This window comes from Xiphophorus maculatus, chromosome 8 (assembly GCF_002775205.1).
Source record: "Xiphophorus maculatus strain JP 163 A chromosome 8, X_maculatus-5.0-male, whole genome shotgun sequence".
Lineage (NCBI taxonomy): Eukaryota > Metazoa > Chordata > Actinopteri > Cyprinodontiformes > Poeciliidae > Xiphophorus > Xiphophorus maculatus.
In genome coordinates this window covers 9,373,221-9,393,869 of record NC_036450.1, presented here as the reverse complement: position 1 = coordinate 9,393,869, position 20,649 = coordinate 9,373,221, and the positions used below count along the sequence as shown (strand labels likewise).

Below are 20,649 nucleotides of genomic sequence, written 5' to 3'. Positions count from 1 at the left end.
ACCATTCTTCATGTTGGAACTTCATCTGAGTAACTTTGATAGCTCATTGGATTTGTGCTTCATCCAGCTGGTCATTATTTAGTTCTGAGCATTTTGTTCTCTAGTTGGATAAAACAGGTTGGTGTCTTTGCAGGGATCCATCTGTCCAGTTGGATCAAATTCCAGCTACTTGCCCATGTAATAATGCTTTTCACATACACATGTATGTCACATCTACACATGATGCACCCACGCCCATGCAAAAAGTACTTACTCAATGCACATACAATGAATCACACCCAGTGTTGAACAACCCAAGTAAACCAAATGAATAAAAGAAGTAAGCTAATATGTGAAATAGTTAGTGGAATAATAGTGAAATAATAATTCAAATTAGTAAATGAGTATTGAACATGCTTACTGCAATTTAATTAATATATATAAGAGCAAACACTTTTTTGTAAGAGGACTTTAAGATATATCCTGTATTAAGAAAGAAGTCTGATTCATTTCTCAACTGTGACTTTGACCAGAAAACCTCAAAAAGTTCTGATCCTCACAAGTTTTGCCAACAACAATGGTCCAAAAATGAACACACAGATATGAGAGAAACCTCTTTGATACCAAACAATAAGCTTTATGAATTCACCTAATTTTCAAAATAAAGATAATGCATGAACCCCTTGTTCAAAATAGATTTTATTTTTGTTAAAGAGATAGTCTGAAGCCAATTTGTTTTTGAGTTGTTTTTTCTCTGTCTTCAGGTATCCGAGCGCTGCGATTATGTGTTTGTCAATGGAAAAGAGACGAGAGGAAAGAGAAGGGTGACACTCAACTTCACCTACAGTTTTTTGAGCGCACAGCTGGAGATGAGTGTATGGATCCCCCGCCTGCCGTTGCTCATAGATGTATCTGACCCCGAACTCAGTCAGATAAAGGGCTGGAGAGTCCCTGTTAGTGCTGGCAGCAGGAGGTAGGACATGGTTTGCATTATCACTGATCCCTCCTTTTTTAAAATGAAAACACTACAGGGCAAAGGAAGATGAGATAAAGCTTGGAAATAATGTTCTCACACAAACTTTACCTTGCCTTTTTTCACAAACACATTTTGCTATTATTCAGATGTATAACAAATAATGGCTATATATATAATGTCTAGCTATATATATATCTACTATATAGCCAGACATTAAAATATTATACAACAGTAAAATAGTTTCAACCCAAGTGTTGTTTGTGTTCAGAAGAAATATCGCAGAAATTCTGTGCTTGCATTAGGGCATGTTTCATGACTTGGTTAACACAACAAAAAAAGTCAACAATTTACTGGTCTTGCAGACCTTTGAGGCATGAAATGCAGCTGCAAAAGCAGTTCAGATGTATAATGAGTGCCAACAAATTCACTAGAGTGGTGTCCCAAAAAAGTACTTATTAAAAGAAGGAATACTGATTTGGATTATTAAGAGGCTTTGGCAATACCAGAAAGTAATGAAAGCACAGCAACCTGAATAGAAATATAGATTCTACTGAACAGTTCTGCTGAAGCAATTAAATAAAATTAACAAATATATTGTTATTATGTGACAGTGGCACCAACTTCTTTCCAGGTACACACTAAATAGAAATCAAGTTTATTTCAAAGGGAAATATTTTTGAAAGTGAGGTTAAAAATTTGGCTTTAAAAATATGTGGCTGTTGAAGTAGTGTCCTCTTCATTATTAACTTAAGTATTTTGCATATACAAATGCATGAGGAGAAATATTACTTTACTTTTCTAATGTCTTTGAAACACTGCAGTAGTTTATCCACCCAGTTTAAACTTCAATCTAACCACAACCGCTGTTTGAAAAAAAAAAAAACACTTATGTTTCCATAGAGTGTAGGACATTGAAATGTTTCAAATAAAGTTCACTTGATTCACTTGATTCAATGGCCATCAGCAAGTTTAACCATCTCAATAAAAAGAAGGCATTTGGCAATGTTCTGGAGAATAAAGGTTTATACAATAAATTGTCATTGTAAAACAACATCAGTAATATCAAGTACCATTTGAAAAGTTATTCACAAACATTTAAGAAAGTTTTCCCAGGAATAGACATCCAAGCAAATTAGTTTGTCATGCAATGTTCTCAGAGATTGCACAATACCCAAGAGCTACATTCCAGACCTTACATAACTCTTGTAAAATGTTAAAGTTCATCGCAGGATAAAGACTGCTTAAAAGGGATGCCAGCAGAATGACTCTTTTCCACTAGCAGAACGGGACTTAAATAAGTCGGGTTTAAACAGTTGTGTTCACGGAATAATGATTCTAAGCGCAATAAATATTAACAGACAGTCTAAAAATGAAACAAGTGTTTCAATGGAACTGTCAAAGTTCAGACCTCAATCTGACTGACTCTTTATTACAGCTGTGCGTGAATGAATTTCTGCAAACCCCAATGAATCAAAGCCATGTTGTTAAGAGCAGTGGGCTTAATGAGAGGGGTGCATCCCACAGAATACAATCACCTCAAGCTATTGCTGAAAGAGTCTTTTCTGGACACTAGTGGATCATGGGATGTATTTTCTTTCTTGTGTTTCATAAATAATGGCAATGTGGGGTCTGGTATGTGTGTTGGTTCACAAAAGGTTAAATTTACTTCCTTTAATATGTTTGTAAGGACCAGATAATTTTTTTTGTTTTTTTTCCCTTATATATTTTGTCTTTATATGTAAACCTTTAATATGAATGACATTTTTCCAATGACTGTTTATGCCGAGTTAAGCAGTTTTGTAATGCAGCATGTTCTTGCTCATCAGCCAGTAAGCAACAATGCTTATGTTCATTTTCAGAAGTGAGCTCATATAAGCCAATATTTCAGTCTGGTTGTTGTTGTTTATATTGATTGAATTTTGAGCAAGCTAAGCATATATTAAAACCATCTGCACAGATCCTAAATATTGCCAAATCTAGAGCACAGCATTGAAGCAAAAATATACTTTATACTATACTAACAAATGGAAACATTTACAGATATAATTTAGGTCCTTTTTTGAAATTCATACAATCTGAGGGGTCTCACAGTTACATAAAGGAACGCTTTATAAAGAATGTAGAATGTATTCTTTATAAAGAATAGTTTTTGTAATTGAAAGAATTAAAGTAAATGAGAGAGTAACAATAAAATTACCAACATTGTCTGTCCATTCCAGCCAAGAAAAAGCTCACTCATTTACACCTAAGTTAAAAAGGCCCCTCATTAAAGTCTAATACCTTGGCTGATGTGTCACTAAGTGTTAAAAACAGGCCCTGACCCCCATGTTTCTGCTGTCAGCCACTAATGTCACCTCTATGTGGACTGCTGTCCCCTCGACTCAAGTGAAGGAAAGGGGGAGGGGGATACGGTAAAGACAGGTTAGGAAGTAAGCCAAGCCACTGGGCCACAACATGTTAACCTGTCAGCACGTTTTCTGCCTGACAAGCCATGCCTCATTAAACCTAATAGAAACTGTCACGGTCATTCCCCCTGACCAGCATGGAAGCAAGTAAAGCTTGGAGCATAGAGAATAAAAGGTGCAGGACAGAAGTGAACAAGGAGAAGTGAAGAAATTAAGCAAATTTTGGGTAAAATCTGAGAGTCACATCTGAAAATTGAGAAATAACACTGTGGGAAACAATAAAAACATTAGATCACAGATAACGTTGTCTGAAATTCAGTTAGAATACGGGCATCTATATTCTTGTGAGAATTATCAGACCCCTTACAGATTTCTTCAGTTTTTGCATATTTCGACATATAAAAATCTCAGTGCAACAAAGAAATGTTGAGAACTGGCAAAAATAACCTGACGTAATACAAAATGTTATTTTTAAACAACCTGACCCCATGTGAAAAGTTATTGTCCCTTAAAAAGTGACTGTTCAACCTAGAGGCTTCCCACTAGACTAAGGATGTTTCGTTTCTGAAATGTTGTGAGTTCTACTGCAAATCTAGGAGGACAAAACTATGTGTTTCACCAATCCTTAAAAAAACAAGAATGATTTTGTTTTACATGTGTAGTTTCTTTACATAAGTGCATGATGTGTTGCCTTTAGAGTTATTTTAAAGTTATCTGTGTTTATCAGGCAGCTGATATTTAAAATCCTTTATTCAGCAGTAACTCAGTAGGGTTAATTGCAGTTAGATCAGGAATAATCACAGTTAATCATTTAAGAAGTGGGGTGATTAATTGTTCATATAGAGCCAGGTTTGTTTGGATAGTTTGTTACCCTTAATGAATGAAATTGGCATTTGAAAGCTTCTCTTTGTCTGAAATTAAAATGAGTTAATTATTCTGAAATGCTTAAGACTGACGACAAAGCAAATACGGCTGATGTTTTTAATGGCTCAAATAATGTTTGATGTTTATAACATTAGCAGTGAAACAATACTACATACACAACTCAACCAAATGGAGATTTGCAGGCAAAATGTGTGCCCTCTAGTCATTTTAAGTATTTTTATTTTTCTAACCTAGCTCCTTTCCTACCTGGAATGGTTATGTTTTAATGTGAAAGGGGATCATTTAACTTACATCAAAAGTAAGGTGTACCTTAAATCTGTTCCAAAATTCATTTGTAGGTTTTGAAAATGCTTTCAGTAGAGGAATTTTAATTTGCTACAACACATGCTTTCTTAGATGGCTGTATCTGCAAAGCATTTGCCAAGGGCCAAATAAATGGCAGACATACTGAGAAATATCAGTTGCCCTTTTAAAGAAAATGAAAAAGCAAGCTAGGCAGCAGTTTTCCTCTGCAAGTTGATTTTAATAGATTTTTTAAAAAACTCTACCAGAGTAGCTTTTGAAAAGCCAGGCAAGCATGCAGAAAAACATGATTTGCAAGCATCCAGTCGATCAGCTTTTAAAAAGAGATCTTTAGCTACTATGCTTTATAACTCGGACTCAATTTGAAAATATATTAATGGTGTCTAACATTCATCTGCTTAACTAATTAACTAATAAATTAAATCCATTTCTCTTACTTTGCCACATAGATACGAGAGAGTCACCGATGACAACGATGGTGTCTATGGACAAGAAGAAAAGACAGAGAATGCTTGTGTAGCCCAGTACCAGAGCACCTCTCTGCATGTCCTCACACAGTTTGTTACAGATGCAGGGGAATTTAGAGGAGCCATGGAAGAGGGCAGACCGGGTCAGCAAAACTTCCTACTGGGTACAGACTGGCATGTGGATGTCACGCAGCTTGTCCAGGAGTCTCTAAGGGTGCAAGATCCGATGATTGCCGAGCTCCTGGAGAGTCAAGTGCTAATTGGACTGAGTTCTGGAACCACCAAACTGCAGGTAGTGTGAGTAACAGTTTCATGTTGAGGTTATTATTGGGGATGATCCAGTTTGTAAGATAATACATGAACTTTGCTAAACAGGAACAAGATGAGATATTTTTTCAATACTAATACATCCACTCTGAATTTTCCTGTGAAATTCTCCTGTATTCCAAACTCTGTTGTCAAGACGGGCATAATGCATAAAGTTTTTGCTTAGTATTTCAGATGTATCTATTTATAGTAGGAAACCAAGTCTTTAAGATTTTGAAAAAATCTGCCAGCCTCCCATCGATTTGGTCTTCAATATGTAGGCTTGTGTCTATTCACCATAATTACTTACCATAGGATACAAAGTTACTTTACCAAGTTTAGATCACTTTTAACTTCTAAACTTTTGTGTGTTCAATACATACTTTTGCATGAATAAAAGCAAGTTGGAATGCAGTTAGACACTTTCTGCACTGAGAAATCCATGTACTACACAATTTAAATTATTAGTGAGAGCAAATACACATAATTCTTTACTCACACATTCTGAAGACTTAGCATTGATAGGATTTGACCAGTCTGTGTGTTGTGTATTTACCGTTTTCTTTTTTGGGTGGGGACATGCATGTTTGTTCCATCATCGGCATTGTATCCTTGCTGTTAATTTGTTGCGAAAATGGATTCCCATCAAAAATGTCAGCAAAAGTCTCCATATTTTTATTTTATTTTTATGTGTGCTATATTTTGGCATCAACAAATAATAATTTTCTTGCTTTGGCCAAGATGTTTTACAGCATGACCTTAACATTTTTACTTCACAACACCAACCTGAAACTTTTCATCCTTAGCTCTCATTGTCACTTTCAATAACTTTAAATCTTTGACCTTATAAACTCTTTTTATGTTTGAACTGTATATTCTAAAATTAAATACACTGACTTTAGTGCAGTATTTTCCAATCTTGTTCTTTGAGAACACTATGTGCCTGTGCACACTCTCATACATGCACAAAAACGGAAACAACAGTTTCCATCACTTTATTACCAGCACTTTCCAAAACAATCAGTGACACTCCTTTTATGAAAAACCTTGAGGTGTAGACAGGAATGAGATGTTAGATGTGATGTTCATGTCAGCATTTTACAGGCTTTTGTTCTTTACTGTTTTGTTGAAGGCTGTCTACAACATGAACATTGTCCTGAATAGCAGAGATTGTTAAAGATCACATTTATCCCGCCTGAACGCAATAACAAGTCTTCTGATTATCAGAAACTTTTTATATGAGGACTCATGAAAAACCGTATATGGCTTTGATTGAAGTTGAAGGTGAGCAAGCTTGTGATCTTAGCTGAGTTAAATGTTTGAGTTGGAAGTATAGTGTCTAAAATTCATGACTATTTATTCTTCAGCACTTGTAAAACGACCCTTAAGGGAATATTATGGAGTGTTTGCGTGTTCTACATTTGGTAGTTTTTACTTTGAAAGAACACAAATTTATTCAGATGTGAATTTTTGGCAAAAACCACAAGTGACCTTTGTATACTTCATTTTTGCAGAGGCTAGTTGCTTATTTAATCACATACTTTAATTCAAGAAGGTTTCTTTTATTATCTGCTGATTCCGTTCAATTTACTTCTTTTTTGCCACTGATTAGTTGAAGCTTGATTGTCCCTGGTCTAAAAAATCCTAAAAGAACAGTACCAGGAACAACAGCTTATAAAAAAGAGTTTGAAAACGGGTGGAAGGGGGAAACCCTTTTACCTTTTTTAGAATGTGCAAGTGCATCTTCTTTCAATTCTAAAATATTACATATTTATATGGTTTAAAAAGGTTATAAGATGTGAATTTAACATAATTTTAATTTATCTCGAGATGTTCAAGAACAAGACAAATTTTACTCTGTCATTAAGTTTTTTTTCCTAAGTTAAAACAAAATGGAAAAGCTGTTAATGAAGAAATAAGTATGTTTTTCAGTTTCTTACAATTTTATAGACCAAGTGGCAATCAGGCACTGCTAATCAAATGGCCTTGATTAAATGATCCATAAATGAAAGTAGAGACAGCAGTTTGGGCATTTTGCTGTTCTTGTGAGTGCAGGTGAGTAATACAATATCAAAGTGGACACATCCCTAGTTACCTTGGGAAAGCAATCATTGTTGTCCATTAAATGTAGATGGATTAACAAACCATAAATCCATAATTTTACAGAGAGACAGATAATTCACATGTAGAAATGATTTAAGACATTTCCCAGTCTTTCTTGGAATGGATGTCTCAATAAATCTACCTCAGGGTCAGTGCTAAAGGACTTTTACAACTCAGGTAAAATGTCCGATGTAAAAGTTTGTAGCAATGCAATTAGGGCAAGGTTGAGCAAGTCTTTATCTAGATATAGATTTATGTTATGTACTAATTTGCTGTATGAAAACATACAGTTGAAACAGGTATGACTTTTTTTCCATGACTAGCTAAAAGATTAACCTTGATCACACAGAATTTGTTTAGCAGTTGTTTATAGTTTTATCATAATATGTTGCAACTTTTGGGATCTTTTAACTTGGTTTATGTTGTACAAGTTCTTTTAAAGGGATTTCATAATTCTACAGTTCAGGCAGTAATAAGTCTGGGTATGGTGCGCAAAAAAGGATTAGATTTACAAAAAGAGAAATTACTGTTTCACCTAAGGGCATATTGGTTTGATTAGCTTCCTTGCTTAAATGAATGAAATCATAATTTAAAACTGCAACTTGTACTTGCTTTGTTTGATATCCAAATCTGATGATCTGAAACATTTAAGTGTGACATTAAAAAAAAAAAACTAAGGGTGGAGGTGAACACTTTTTGTAGCCCTGTATATATCTATATATACGTATATATTCAGCTTAAAATGAGTCTGGGGGATTTATTAACCAAAATCAGGTGTGAAAAAGGGATATGAAGCAAAACCCAGACAATGAGAAAGATGGTAAACAACTCAATGTTAAAAAATATATACATGTAGCAGAAAGAAAAATTCAACCAAAGGACAATAAGCGGAATAGAATCATAATAAAGAGAAGTGGAAAGACAAAAATAAAATCAGATGAGTAAAGACACTAATAAAAGCCATACAATACTATTGTTTTAGTGACAAAATCATAAAATAAAGCCATTAACTCCATGAAGTAAATAACAAATTCGATGCCGAAAAAGGAACAAGCCTGAAAAACAGCCAGATTGATTCCATTGAGGCATAAACACTTAAACCTATCAAGTTTACACCTGCGCCAAGTCTCATTCTGTCAGTTTTTTATCACGTAGCTCAGTGCACACACACACACACACACACCAAAGATTCACAAACAATCACAGTTCTATTTATTTAATGATACAATCAAGGTCTTGCTCAGGAGACTACAGACGTCACTCTCACACCATAAATCAACGGCAGCTTGACATTTGCAAGACAACACAACAAGAGGAATACATCGCTGAAACACAGGCCATAAAATTCCACCTCTGCTGCAGGGGATTTCCTGGTTTCTAAAAAATCCATGTCGCTTATGCACATTTAAACTAAGTTGCGTAAAAGCACCTTTATATATATATATATATATATATATATATATATATATATATATATATATATATATACTGTATGTGTGTGTGTTACATTACCTCAAATACTTAAAACACTAAGTTAAAGAACACATTTGTAGTTTTATTTGGATTCAATAAAGATTCACAGTTTCAAATGCGTTTTGACTTTTAAACTGATGATCCTGTGCACTGAATCTTTAATATTATCAGTATTTTACTCTGCTGAAAGTTTTATTGTGTTGCAAAAAGGAAGAATGAATCCATTTAAGGACTCTGACAGGTTATAGATGGGACACTTGCATACAAAACCTATTGTGCTGATAACCCTTGCAGACGTCAGTGTGTGAGTCAGACACACGTGGTTTGGGTAATAATAGGTTCCTTGTTATATTGTTGGCTGCTCATGCCTAGATCTAGGTCTAAAAAAGGATTTTCTGGGGTTTTGCGTATTGGAGCTTCCTTGATCTATACAGAAATGTTATAAGACATGAATTTGACTGGTCTGAATAGGAAAGGGTTAGGCTGGGAAGGCTCTTTAATTGCTCTCTCGGGACAAAATGAATAAATCTGTAAACTTGAAAACTGATTTTAGAGGAAGGGTCTTGACACACCTGAAAGCCTTATGGGGAAATTTCACAATTATGGATATAGGTGAAAAGCAGAATCCACAGTTTCTGTGATGGTATGGAGGCGAGACATGGCTCTGGTAAAAAGGACAAGAAGTAATCTGACTGCTACAAGTACTATTACAGAATCTTGGAAAAGAGCCTCGACATGTCGGGATATAAGCACTGGAAAGTCTGGACAGCTGCTAGTTGGTACTCAGATGTTAGGTGGAAGAAAAGATGATCTTTTTGAAGGAGAAACAGAGCATCAGCAGAGCTGTCTCTGAGGTGTCAGACGTTTTTATAGATTATAATATTGGTTGAAAGATACTTGGAGTGTTGTCTTTTAATAGGTACATTATGCACCCTTTTATTCTCTTCTACAGTGGTTAAAGAGTCACTTTAAGAGTTCAAGTATGCATCTGATGTCATGTTAATTTGTTAACTCATGTTTTTATTTTATATACCTCATAGAAGTAGCATTATATATAAACATCAAATTGCAAGTTCTGATAAAATTCATAACATTGGGGTGTTAGATTATTCTTTTGCTAAAGAACCAGTCAATAATGAAGGAAAACAAAAGCAGAACATGTTATTTACTTTATTGCACTTTTAGGTTTTGTCTGTCTCATCATATGCATTTCTCACAAAGATTTTGTGTCCCCACAAATCATAACCAATTGCTTAGACATTTTAAAATGCATATACACTTCTGAGACCACACTGTTTGCTTTTGACAATTCAAGGGTATTCATCCATTCACTTTGACTGTGTGAGAAACAAAAAGGGAAAATACAAAAGGAGGAAAACGGGGTATTGGGTCTGGACAAATGAGGCGGTGATCGGTGCTGACAGTTCATTATGGCTGGTAAATGCAGCTCTGTGGGGGAGGCTGCAGGAAATACTGGAGCCCTAATTGGAGCGGATGGAAGAGATTCTCATCTCAAAACAATATCACAGCTATTTACATGCTTACACCTCTGGCTACTCTGAAAGTTGGGGCATTCCTTCTGAAGGTGTGGATTAGAATGCTGTTTTGTTGGGGCTTGGGTTTTTTTTTTTTTTTTTGCATCTTTTCACAAGTATGTACTTTTTTATCAGAGCCTAATGTACACTATGTGCACAATTATTGAAGACGTCTTATGTTTGTTAACCAGCAACTACAGCGCTTTTGCTCAACCTAAAATGTTAATAAATCTCAAATATGAATTTTCAAGAAAAAACATGCAGGATCTTTTTTATTTTCATCTGGTTGGTTGAAAATCATGAACAACTCAGAATTTTCCAATAAACATTTCTGACATAATAAGAAAGAATCAGCGACCCATACACTCACCCCTTTTTTCAATAACAGTGAAAAACTTATGGGAAAAGCCTTCTGTCAGTTTCCTTATACCACAAGTTCTCACCTGGGTTCAGGGGACCATGCCATAAGTTACCTATCCAGCCGTGGACCCATCCATCTAGTCTGTCAAAAGTCACTCCCACTTTATCAGTCCAGAAAACCTTTGAAAAATCTGTCTTCAGATATTTCTTGGCCCAGTGTAGACGCTTCAGTTTGTCTGTCTTGTTGGTCAGGTTTCAGCTTTCTTTACCTTGGCCAGCTCTAAACATTGTGTACTTTAACGTGCACCAGACAGGTAGTAGTTATGAAATATGACAGAACTGTAAGATAATGAGCTCCTGGTACCTTCACTCTTGATTCTTCTCAAATTCTTGGCAGTTAATTTGCAGCTTTTTATCAACACGTTTCTTATGACCTTGTTGGCATTTTGCAACAAAATGTTTGATGGTTCTGTACCATCATGCCCCAATATCTTAGCAATTTCAAGACAATTTCGCTAAGACATTTTTGGTCATTTTTGTCTCTTCAGAGTTAGTTAAATCTCTTTTTTTAGCCTATTTTTGCCTAAAGGAAAGAAGTTGACTAATAATTATTCACACCTTGATATAGGGCGTTGACATCAGTAGGACACACACTTCCTCATTATACAGATACAGATCACCTGCTATGCTTAAATCCATTAAACTTTCAAGAGTATCCAGTTTGTGGTTAAAAATATATCTAAAAATAATATGGTCAAAATACTATTTTCCCTAATAATTGTGCAAACACAGTATAGTGAGGTTTTACCATATGTAACAAGTCTAGACTTTCATGTAAGTATTGCTATCTTCTATCAAACATATCTAATTAACTTGTTAGAAAAAATGTATATGTAAAACAGGTTTGCAGGCAAATCCTAGTTCATCACTATGTCCAGCGATTGCCATTTTCATTTAATTAGCAACTACATCAATCTGTTCTCCTTCAACAAAAAGCAATAATAGCAGATTGTACCAGGATTTGAAGTAAAATATACACTTATTTTTATTTACAATAAAGTTCTGACATGACTGATCAAGCTAGGATGTGATCTTCTAATATACTTGTTAGTGTGGATGCTGCAAGTTCAGCTGAATTAGAATCTACAAGAGTGTCTTGTTACTATAATATTACATATTACAAGATGTTTGACTGTTTCATATACGTTACACAAAGTTAAAAATAGTGCATCAACTACTCCACATTCATGTGAAAAGTTCAAATGATAAGAATACTTTTTGCAGCCACTGTATACAATTTTAAAAGATGTGCTGTGCTGGGTTTTTTGTAAGACATGGTGCTGTATGATGTTATAGGCAATTAAAAATCTTCAAAATGTGTTTTTTTTTTTTTTATTTATTTATCTGCAGTGCAATAGTAAAATATGTTTGTGAAATTGTTGGCTTACAAACTATTAGAAAAAAGAAGAAATTTGTTTTACAAACTTTCATTTTGCCTGTAGGTTTTGTCCCCTCTGACGTCATCAGTCCTGGCTGAGAGGAGCATCAGGGTGGTGGATGATAAAGTGAGTGTGACAGAGCTTGGGGTGCAGTTGGTTTCTGGACTCTCTTTGTCCCTGCAACTGAGCCCTGGAAGCAACAGAGCGATTGTTGCTACTGCAAGCACACAGGAAGTCATAGAATCACTGACACAGGTAAGATTCTATCCAAAGAACAGGTTCTTTCAATTTGTCATGATGTGTCATTAGTGTTATAAGTATTAGGTCCTTGTATTACCTGTTATAAAAAATAGATTTTGTAAGTTGTATTTTTATAACTAGTTCACGGCTGGATCATAGTTAGTGTTGGTTTATTTTCTCTTAGAATATTTCTCATATATTAAAGTTTTCTTCATGTTGTTTGAAATTTAGGGAACAGTCATGACCCATGAGAGATGTACAGCCTTTTTACCATAATTAAAACCCACTACTGCTTCTCTTGTGCCTCTGGTTTATTTTGGTCCTCATTTGAGGGGAATCTGTAGATTTCTATTTGTGTTTTTGTTGTTAATTTCCACACTACTGGTGTCACACCAATTTAAATTTGCTATGTTCTGTGTTTGTTTTCACAGGAATCCCTCATCAGTGCCTGGCTTCAGTTCAGTGATGGATCTATGACTCCTCTGGACAACTACAACCCTGCCCATTTTATCCTGGCAGCCACATCTCTGGATGAACAGGTGGTAGTTGTGCAGCAGAGTGCAAAGTGGAAGTGGCCTCTCATTGCTGCCAAGGGTGAAGGCCAAGGTTTGCTTGTGCGTGTCGAGATGAGTCCATCAGAAGTGTGCCAGAAGTCCAAACGACGCTCTGCTTTAGCCACAGGAATGGTGAATGTACAGGTAAGGTTTGGTCAGTCAGAGGAGCAGTATAGGCAGCCAGGAGACAAAAGGACACGTCCGGATCCTCCGTATTATGGTGGATCTATCTCTGACATGGACACTGGGTTAATAAACCGTGCAGCCACGACCATTAGAGGCCAAGTTCCAGTGAGACCTAATGGGGGTCGCTTATCATCAGACAGTGGGAACAGAAACTTGAATGACTTTTCTGAATATCCAGAGCTGCCTCGGAGTCGCAGTACCGATGATGACTTATTGCCATCGCGACGTGGCCTGACAGACCTGGAGATTGGCATGTATGCACTGCTGGGAGTCTTCTGCTTGGCCATCCTTGTTTTTCTCATCAATTGCATCTCTTATACATATAAGTACCGAAGTAAACACCTATCTCTAGAGGCCACAGAGACTATGCCCCATGCCCATGACTGGGTTTGGCTTGGCCAAGAGGAGGGGCTTTGTCTGCAGCAACAGCAGCATGAAGAATTGACTGGTACCTTGGAGGAAGGTAGTCAGCTTTTAAATGGAGGTATCCAGCGCAGTATTACAGATGGTGGCGGAGGTAGCTCAAGTGGAAGAGATCTGAGGAATGAATCACTCAACTCACCAACCACCAAAAGGAAGAGAGTGAAGTTCTCCACTTTCTCTAATGTAAAGTCTAGCAATGGATGTCCAGTGCTTAGCCCATTACCACTGGTGCAGACCAGTGATATAAAATGGGTTTGTCCAGACATTGAGGTTGGGGACTCAAAGGATCTTAGGAACTACATGGAAAAGCTTAATGAGAATGCAATTAAGAACACAGTATAAGAGGCTCTGGGTGTTTCCGTTGAACTGAAAGAGAAACTCACCTGAATGCCTTGATCATAAGGAGGGAGAGAATGGAAAGATATATATGAAAGAGTGAAAAACCAATCTGATGGTTGTAGTTTAACTGAAGACCTCACCTTGAAAACTGAGTAGATGATTCTGTTACTTTTGATTCTATAACAGTTCTCAGACATGGTCAAGCAACAATTTCCAAGACTTGAATTTCCACAAAACAGCATAGCTAAAAGGTTCAAAGTGAAAATTGTATTGTTGCTTAAATGTATGTTTTTGTCTTCTACCAAGCTCAGTATTTCTCTTTTGATTTTACTTCTTGTTTTTCTTTAAATCATGTTTTACTGTTCTAAATGTGGTAATATTATTTCAAAGTATATTTTCCTCTTATTTTCTAAAGTTACTGTCGATCCTTTGCTATGAGTTGGCAATTATAAAGCCTATGGATCAACAATCTAAAGCATTTTGTACTGTATATAAATGCAGAGTTTGATTTAGAGTTACTATATATATGGTAACATTTTGTAAAGTGCTGTTTGATTTGGTTTTAGTTTTGTTTAGTCTCCAAAAGTCAGATCCATGCATGATGTTATTTACGAGGAGCCATGTGTGTCTGATCTGAAATGATGTAGATAACTAATATTGTTACACTTGGAGACAATTTAGTACTGTATTATTAAATTCCCTTATCATGGTTAAGTTCTGGACTTGTATGTTTATGTTAATTTAATTATCTTTCTTGGTCCTCACATTTTCTGTTTGTGTTTTTCTTGGTGATCACACTCTCTGAATATACAAAAGTGCTTTACTACTAAATCTGAGTGTCATCTCATTACAATTTGAGAAGTTCTGCAGAGGAAAAACTGATTCTTACCAAAACCACAAAAAGACAATCGTGTGCAACGCACCACAAATTTATGGACGCTTCTGGTAAAAATGTGTTAAAAACTTTAAGCCAAAGCTTTGGAGACTTTTTTACCTTATGTTACCAATTTCCTCTTTGAGTATGGTGGCAAGAAAAACTTGGGTCCTTGTTTATCTTAATTGCCCTTGTTTTGAAACTATCTTGCTCAAATTATGGATATAGGCAAGTTTAAAGTAGCAATGTAATTAAACCTATTTCCTGACCTATTTTGTGTGGATCAAATGGACTAATGAGGACACATCACAAGATTTTTCACCCAATTTTATCCTCAATTATTAGGTGGGGGAAATCTACTATGTTTGTACCAAGTCAACAAGGTAAGTTGGCATAAAAAACTTCTAGCCCAAGATATGACAGAGACTGGAGTCTACAAGTCTGAGGGTGGAGTCAACCCGACCTCAGTCATTGTCAAAAACATGTTTGAATTTTTCTGGACATACTTGGAATTGATAACCTATCCGAATACTAAAGTCTGTCATCAATAGCCAATGAAAAGGAGAAACTGGGAACAAATGCTGTTTAAAAAAAACCCCAAAAAACAAACACTTTATTTGTAACTCTACCACAACAACATTACAACACTTTCAACTAGCAAATTACAATTATGTAATAATAAAAAGAAAGTAGAGATTCTTAGATATTCAAGAAGAAAACAGTAAATAGTAATTCAATTAAAATAAACCAAACAGTTCACATTATTACACATACCGTTAATGGAGCTTAATATAATGACATTTTTGAATGATTAAACCAATTTATTATTCACTGTTAATGTTTATTTGTAGGATCCAGCCAAACATTTTATTGTTGTCTGGAAAGAGCTAACATTTTTTGATGAAAACTAGCATTGGTTGTGAATCCAAGACCTACAATCTCAACCACAAATACCAGTTCCAAAGCCATGTAGTGTGTCCCCATCAATTTTTTGAATGGAATGACCACTTGTGTTTAATATTTGGAAAAGCTGCTTAGAGAAATTGTTCTCTGTGTTATGTCATATTTATTGGCAAGGGAAATAAGAAGTCCTGGATTATGACTTAATAGTTACTTGTCAGTCAGCTGAAATCAGTAAAATATAGATTTTTTTAAATTCAGAAAGGCCCATTTGTTTAAAATGGACACACTTGGAACTGAATACCAAGTGTTATCTGTTAACATTTTTCTCTGTCGTGCTATAGCTAGATTTTAATTGTGCTTATAAATATTTTTGATCATTTTTAACTTCTCTTTTTTTATATATCTTTTATGATTTTAATTTTTTTGGGTTCTTTTTATGTTATTTCCCGATTTTATTTTTTAAGTTTGTTTATTGTTTTTTTTCTTACATTTCATGTGCCCTCTCCCCAAATAAATAAATGTACTCATTTTAACAGCTTTTTAAAATGTCCTCTTTTTTTTAAGTGTGAGACTGTTATTACAACATTTACACATCTTTTGGAGGGGGTGCAACACGTATTGCGAAACTCAATATTCTCATAATGCTCCACAGTATTTTGTCTGAGTTAATATCTAGACTAGAAAAAAACTGTCATTGGAATGAAAATGTTTTAAACTTTGAAATTCATGAATTTGTGATCCCTTTTCTGGTACAGCTGTTTTATTCTGGTTCATTCTTTTCTACTGTGTCTTTTTTTTTTAAGAATTGGCTGCTTGATTAATTAAATATGATGGCAATTCTTGCTCTTTTGTGTGATTTGATAATCAGATCTCAGCCTACCAATTATTATTTTATGTAGATGGTTCATTAGTATCAGTTGCCACCATTATTAACTTTTACTGTAGCTGACAGCTGAAAGTGAGAGCCTGGTTCACACTGGATGGGAAGCAATCTGGACAAAAATTTAACTTTTAATTTTGAGGCCATAACTCTTAGCTGAAAAAAACATTTCTATTTTGCGTTGGAAAATTCTTTGTTTTTGCACCTTGAAGAAAGGTCTGCATTTTATCACCTCCAAGAATCATTAGATACTGTTCGCATGGTGGAAATGTGTTCTGTCAAAATTAAATATGGTGAATTTTGTCCACTCTTTCAACATTGAGAGATATGAATCCAAATATTTGGGTATTTATGCTGATATTTCTATGTTTTTATTTAGCTGAACATGAAGTGTTTTCTTCCTTTGTGTGACAGAAAATATGTTTTGTGCATTGGTGAGAAAAAAGCAAGACCTTTTTTTTTGAAAGCATGCCAAATATATAAAGCATAATCATTTGAGTGATGCAGCTGGACAACTACTCAAAACCCACCATCCAAATCTAGATGGAGAAAATCTTGTTGAATTAAAGCAGTTCTGCAAAGAAAAGAGGGAAAAAGTTTCCTCAACAATCCAGAAAATCAAGACTTTTTACTAGCTTGAGCCACAAAAAACACACCCACCTCCACTTTCTGTCTTTGTCACTGAGGAGCTCCCAACTGCTACTGCTGTCTTTCCTTCCTCAGTTCTTGCCAACTTAGACATCTGCCTGTGTCCTCCATGCTCAAGCGCTATATATCTTTCCTGCTGACACAAAGATCTCTGAGTCTGCACTCCAGCTCACTAAGTAACCGGCAACTCCTGTCAGGTATAATGGAACACAACCCTTACACCATTATGAACCATCTCTTCTGACATTTGCCATGTCGATGTATCACTACTTTTCTCATTTCATAAACTTTTCCACTGTTGCTATGACAACAGTCCTCAACACAGCCCTCTTTCCTTCCTATTTCACTTTTTTGACATGTTGTGTGACGAACATCACCAATTACACTGCTGAAATCAGCAGTGTACAGCTGAATGTTGTTGTTTTGTTTTTTTTCTGTACAAGCCTTGCAGGATAGCAAAGGTCTTGTTACAAGATCAGATTTTTTATATATCGAATAAATGCTCTACCTTACATGTTGTGAGTCACAACATCTCTTCAATTTGTTATAAAAATGTAGATCTCTTAAAGCTGAATACTGCCTTATCTTACTCTCTGCTCTATTTATATTTGCAATAATGCAACACAACTAAATATATATGTATATATATATATATATATATATATATATATGTATGTATATAAAGCTTGCTGTATTAGATTCTGAATGATATTTCACTTAAAACCTGAGAAGTTCGATTTGTTGGTGGTACAAAAGTAAAAGTCTGGTGTTCAATAGTAAATGTTTAAGAATTCAAGGCATTCTAGAAAAAAAATCACAACCAGAATGTGGCACTATAGGACTAGGGAAAGATTATTTGGCTTTTTATGTCTCACCAAAATATCCTGCAATCTTTTTAGTCAGGAACATACAGTGCCTTGACTTGAAATTGCAGAATGACTTGAAATTCTCCCCATTTTCTGAGATTACAACCATGAACTTCAGTGTAATAGACAGACACTGGTCTATTACTAGACAGTGTCTAGTAATTTAATAGACAGACCAGCCCCGGCTCCAAAGGAGTTTAGGGCCTGACAGACAAACACAACATAGTGCACAACTGGAACGTTGAAGAAAATGGGTGTTTTACCTTTTTTTTAGGAAATTAAATTTGAAAAATCTGAATTTATACTCAACCAATCATTAAAACAGCTAATACCTTAAAAAAGAAACCTCACCGCTATTACAGCTGCAAGTCTTTTGAGTTTACCACTACCACCATTGCATATATAGCGACAGACTGAATGCATTTTGTGTACAAACGTTAATACCGCTCAGGACTGCATTATAGAAGGAGGCTGCGGAGGTGTTATGTATTTCCATGCACATAGTACCTTCTTATAGCAAAATCAGTAACTAACTTACATTCATTTGTTACAAAAATGCTGTACATGTCAAAGGTCACTTAAAAGAAATTTGACTTTGCAATTTGACACCTTAAAATTTGTCTCAGTTTCTTTAAGAAACACTTACTACATTACATTTCCTACATTTCTGGCATTCCCACTTCATCACAAAAATTATCCTTCATTATGCCATCTACATCTGTTTTAGGAGAGTTCAACTGAAGTATAGTTTGTTTGATGGGCTTAGTAGAAGTACAGTTCTGCCATGTGTTTTTGCATTAGCTGCTAGCCATGTATTGATTTGGTTAAGGTGAATTAAATTAGGGAAACCCCTGAAACATGGAGGACAATTGCCCTTAAAGACCAGAATACACAACCTCTGCATAAATTATGCAAAGAACGCATGTAAAAAACATTTTCAACAGATTTCAAGTTGGCTATTCATTCTGTTTTCTTGTATCATCAACAACTTTTTTTTATAAAGTACTTTAACACCAGCCATATCTGAAACGAGGTGCTGAACAATAAATATTGTGAACTCTTCAACCTCTTTGTTCCTTTGTTCATGTTAGCATGGACAGTGGCCAGACTAAATTCCTGTTGCACTGGAGCTTGCCTGCTTGCTTGTCAATGGTTTTATGTAGATAAAGTGAGAACAATGATCCTACATTCAGTATGTGCCTTTGTTTCAACCTGATTTATGGGTTAGGATCGTGCAATTAAAACAGGTTTGAATGTAGTGTTGTTTTTCCTCATTTATAATCTGCTGACAATAGCAAAACAAGATTCCTTTGACTTTGGCTGTATTTGTACCTACAAACAGGGAGCAAGTTGAATCAAACTTGGGAAGATGCTAAATGACTTGTAGCTCTGAACAGGAAGCCACTAATTCATTAGAGGGAAATATATGGTGGCATTTTTAGGTGTGTGCAGCTGCTCATTGGAAATCCCAATGGTAATGGCCTTATTGAGCTCAAACAGGAGAAGAGGTTGCAACACTTCCTTGTGCTGAACTCAGAGAAACACTTGTTCACCATGGTATCAGTTTTGTGCCTATTTATCTCTATCAGTAATTGTGTTCTTAACAGGGCTGTTGTAAACAAATATTTTAGTAATTGAGTAATCTATCGATTCTTCTTACGATTAATCAAGTAATCGGATAAAAAAATTATAAAATAAAATATTGGTAAATCTGGCATAACACCGGTGTTACTATCCGATATTATCAGTCCAATTTTTTATTTTTGAGTATCTCTAACAGTTACTTTTTTGTAGTTTAGAAAACTGACCTGTAACAATAGTAGCTCACTTTCTAAGTTAACCTGAAGTAATACAAAAATCTGAAATTATATTCAATTTAACAATAAAGAGGCAAGCTCACAAATACGCTTATAAAAATATAGTATTCTCCAGCTTTTAGTTTATGTATTCATTTTCAGTGAGTTTAATAGATGAATTCTCACCTTGCCCCATGCCTGTCAAGCTTTGGGTTTGAGAATACGGGAAATGTCGCCTGGAGTGGGGAGCTTGGGGTGGAGGGGGCAGGCGAACGAACGGATGTAAGATTGGGTTGGAGGAGGAACGTATAAGTCCGGGGGAGAAAGATGAACAAACAAACTTAATGTACGACTGGTAGACCAGGGGACGAACGTAAGAACGGGGGAGGGAGCAATACAAGGATATTTATGGCACCTTTGTTCGTCACACTCAGAAACTCATCTACCAGCTATGTACCGCCACGATGATTTCCGCCACCCATTTGTTGAGACCAGGATGATATAAAATGTATTGTGCGATTCGTCCGTAAAGCTACACTGTAACCATCAACTACTCAGCCGCACGCCGTGTTCAGTCTATCTGCTCATCTGTATAAATACTCCTGCAGCACTCTTACTGCTGTTCACTTTCAACCAGCAGCTCCCGGAGGAGAAAGGCTGCCGTACTCCAGGCATCGCGCCAGTCATTTCAAGGATGCTTATTGGTCCC

General features: G+C 35.7%; 1 protein-coding gene across 1 annotated transcript in view; it reads left to right on the top strand.

Annotated features, from left to right (window-relative positions):
• Positions 1 to 16,118, top strand: part of LOC102237681 (transmembrane protein 132C-like) — a 158,563-nt gene extending 142,445 nt beyond the window's left edge. The window contains exons 7-10 of the mRNA XM_023337819.1: positions 744 to 952; positions 4,998 to 5,307; positions 12,295 to 12,486; positions 12,903 to 16,118. Of these exons, the coding sequence (XP_023193587.1) occupies positions 744 to 952; positions 4,998 to 5,307; positions 12,295 to 12,486; positions 12,903 to 13,976 (1,785 nt within the window). The 3' untranslated portion in view covers positions 13,977 to 16,118. The remainder of the gene's footprint in view (positions 1 to 743; positions 953 to 4,997; positions 5,308 to 12,294; positions 12,487 to 12,902) is intronic.
• The last annotated feature ends 4,531 nt before the right edge of the window (positions 16,119 to 20,649 follow it).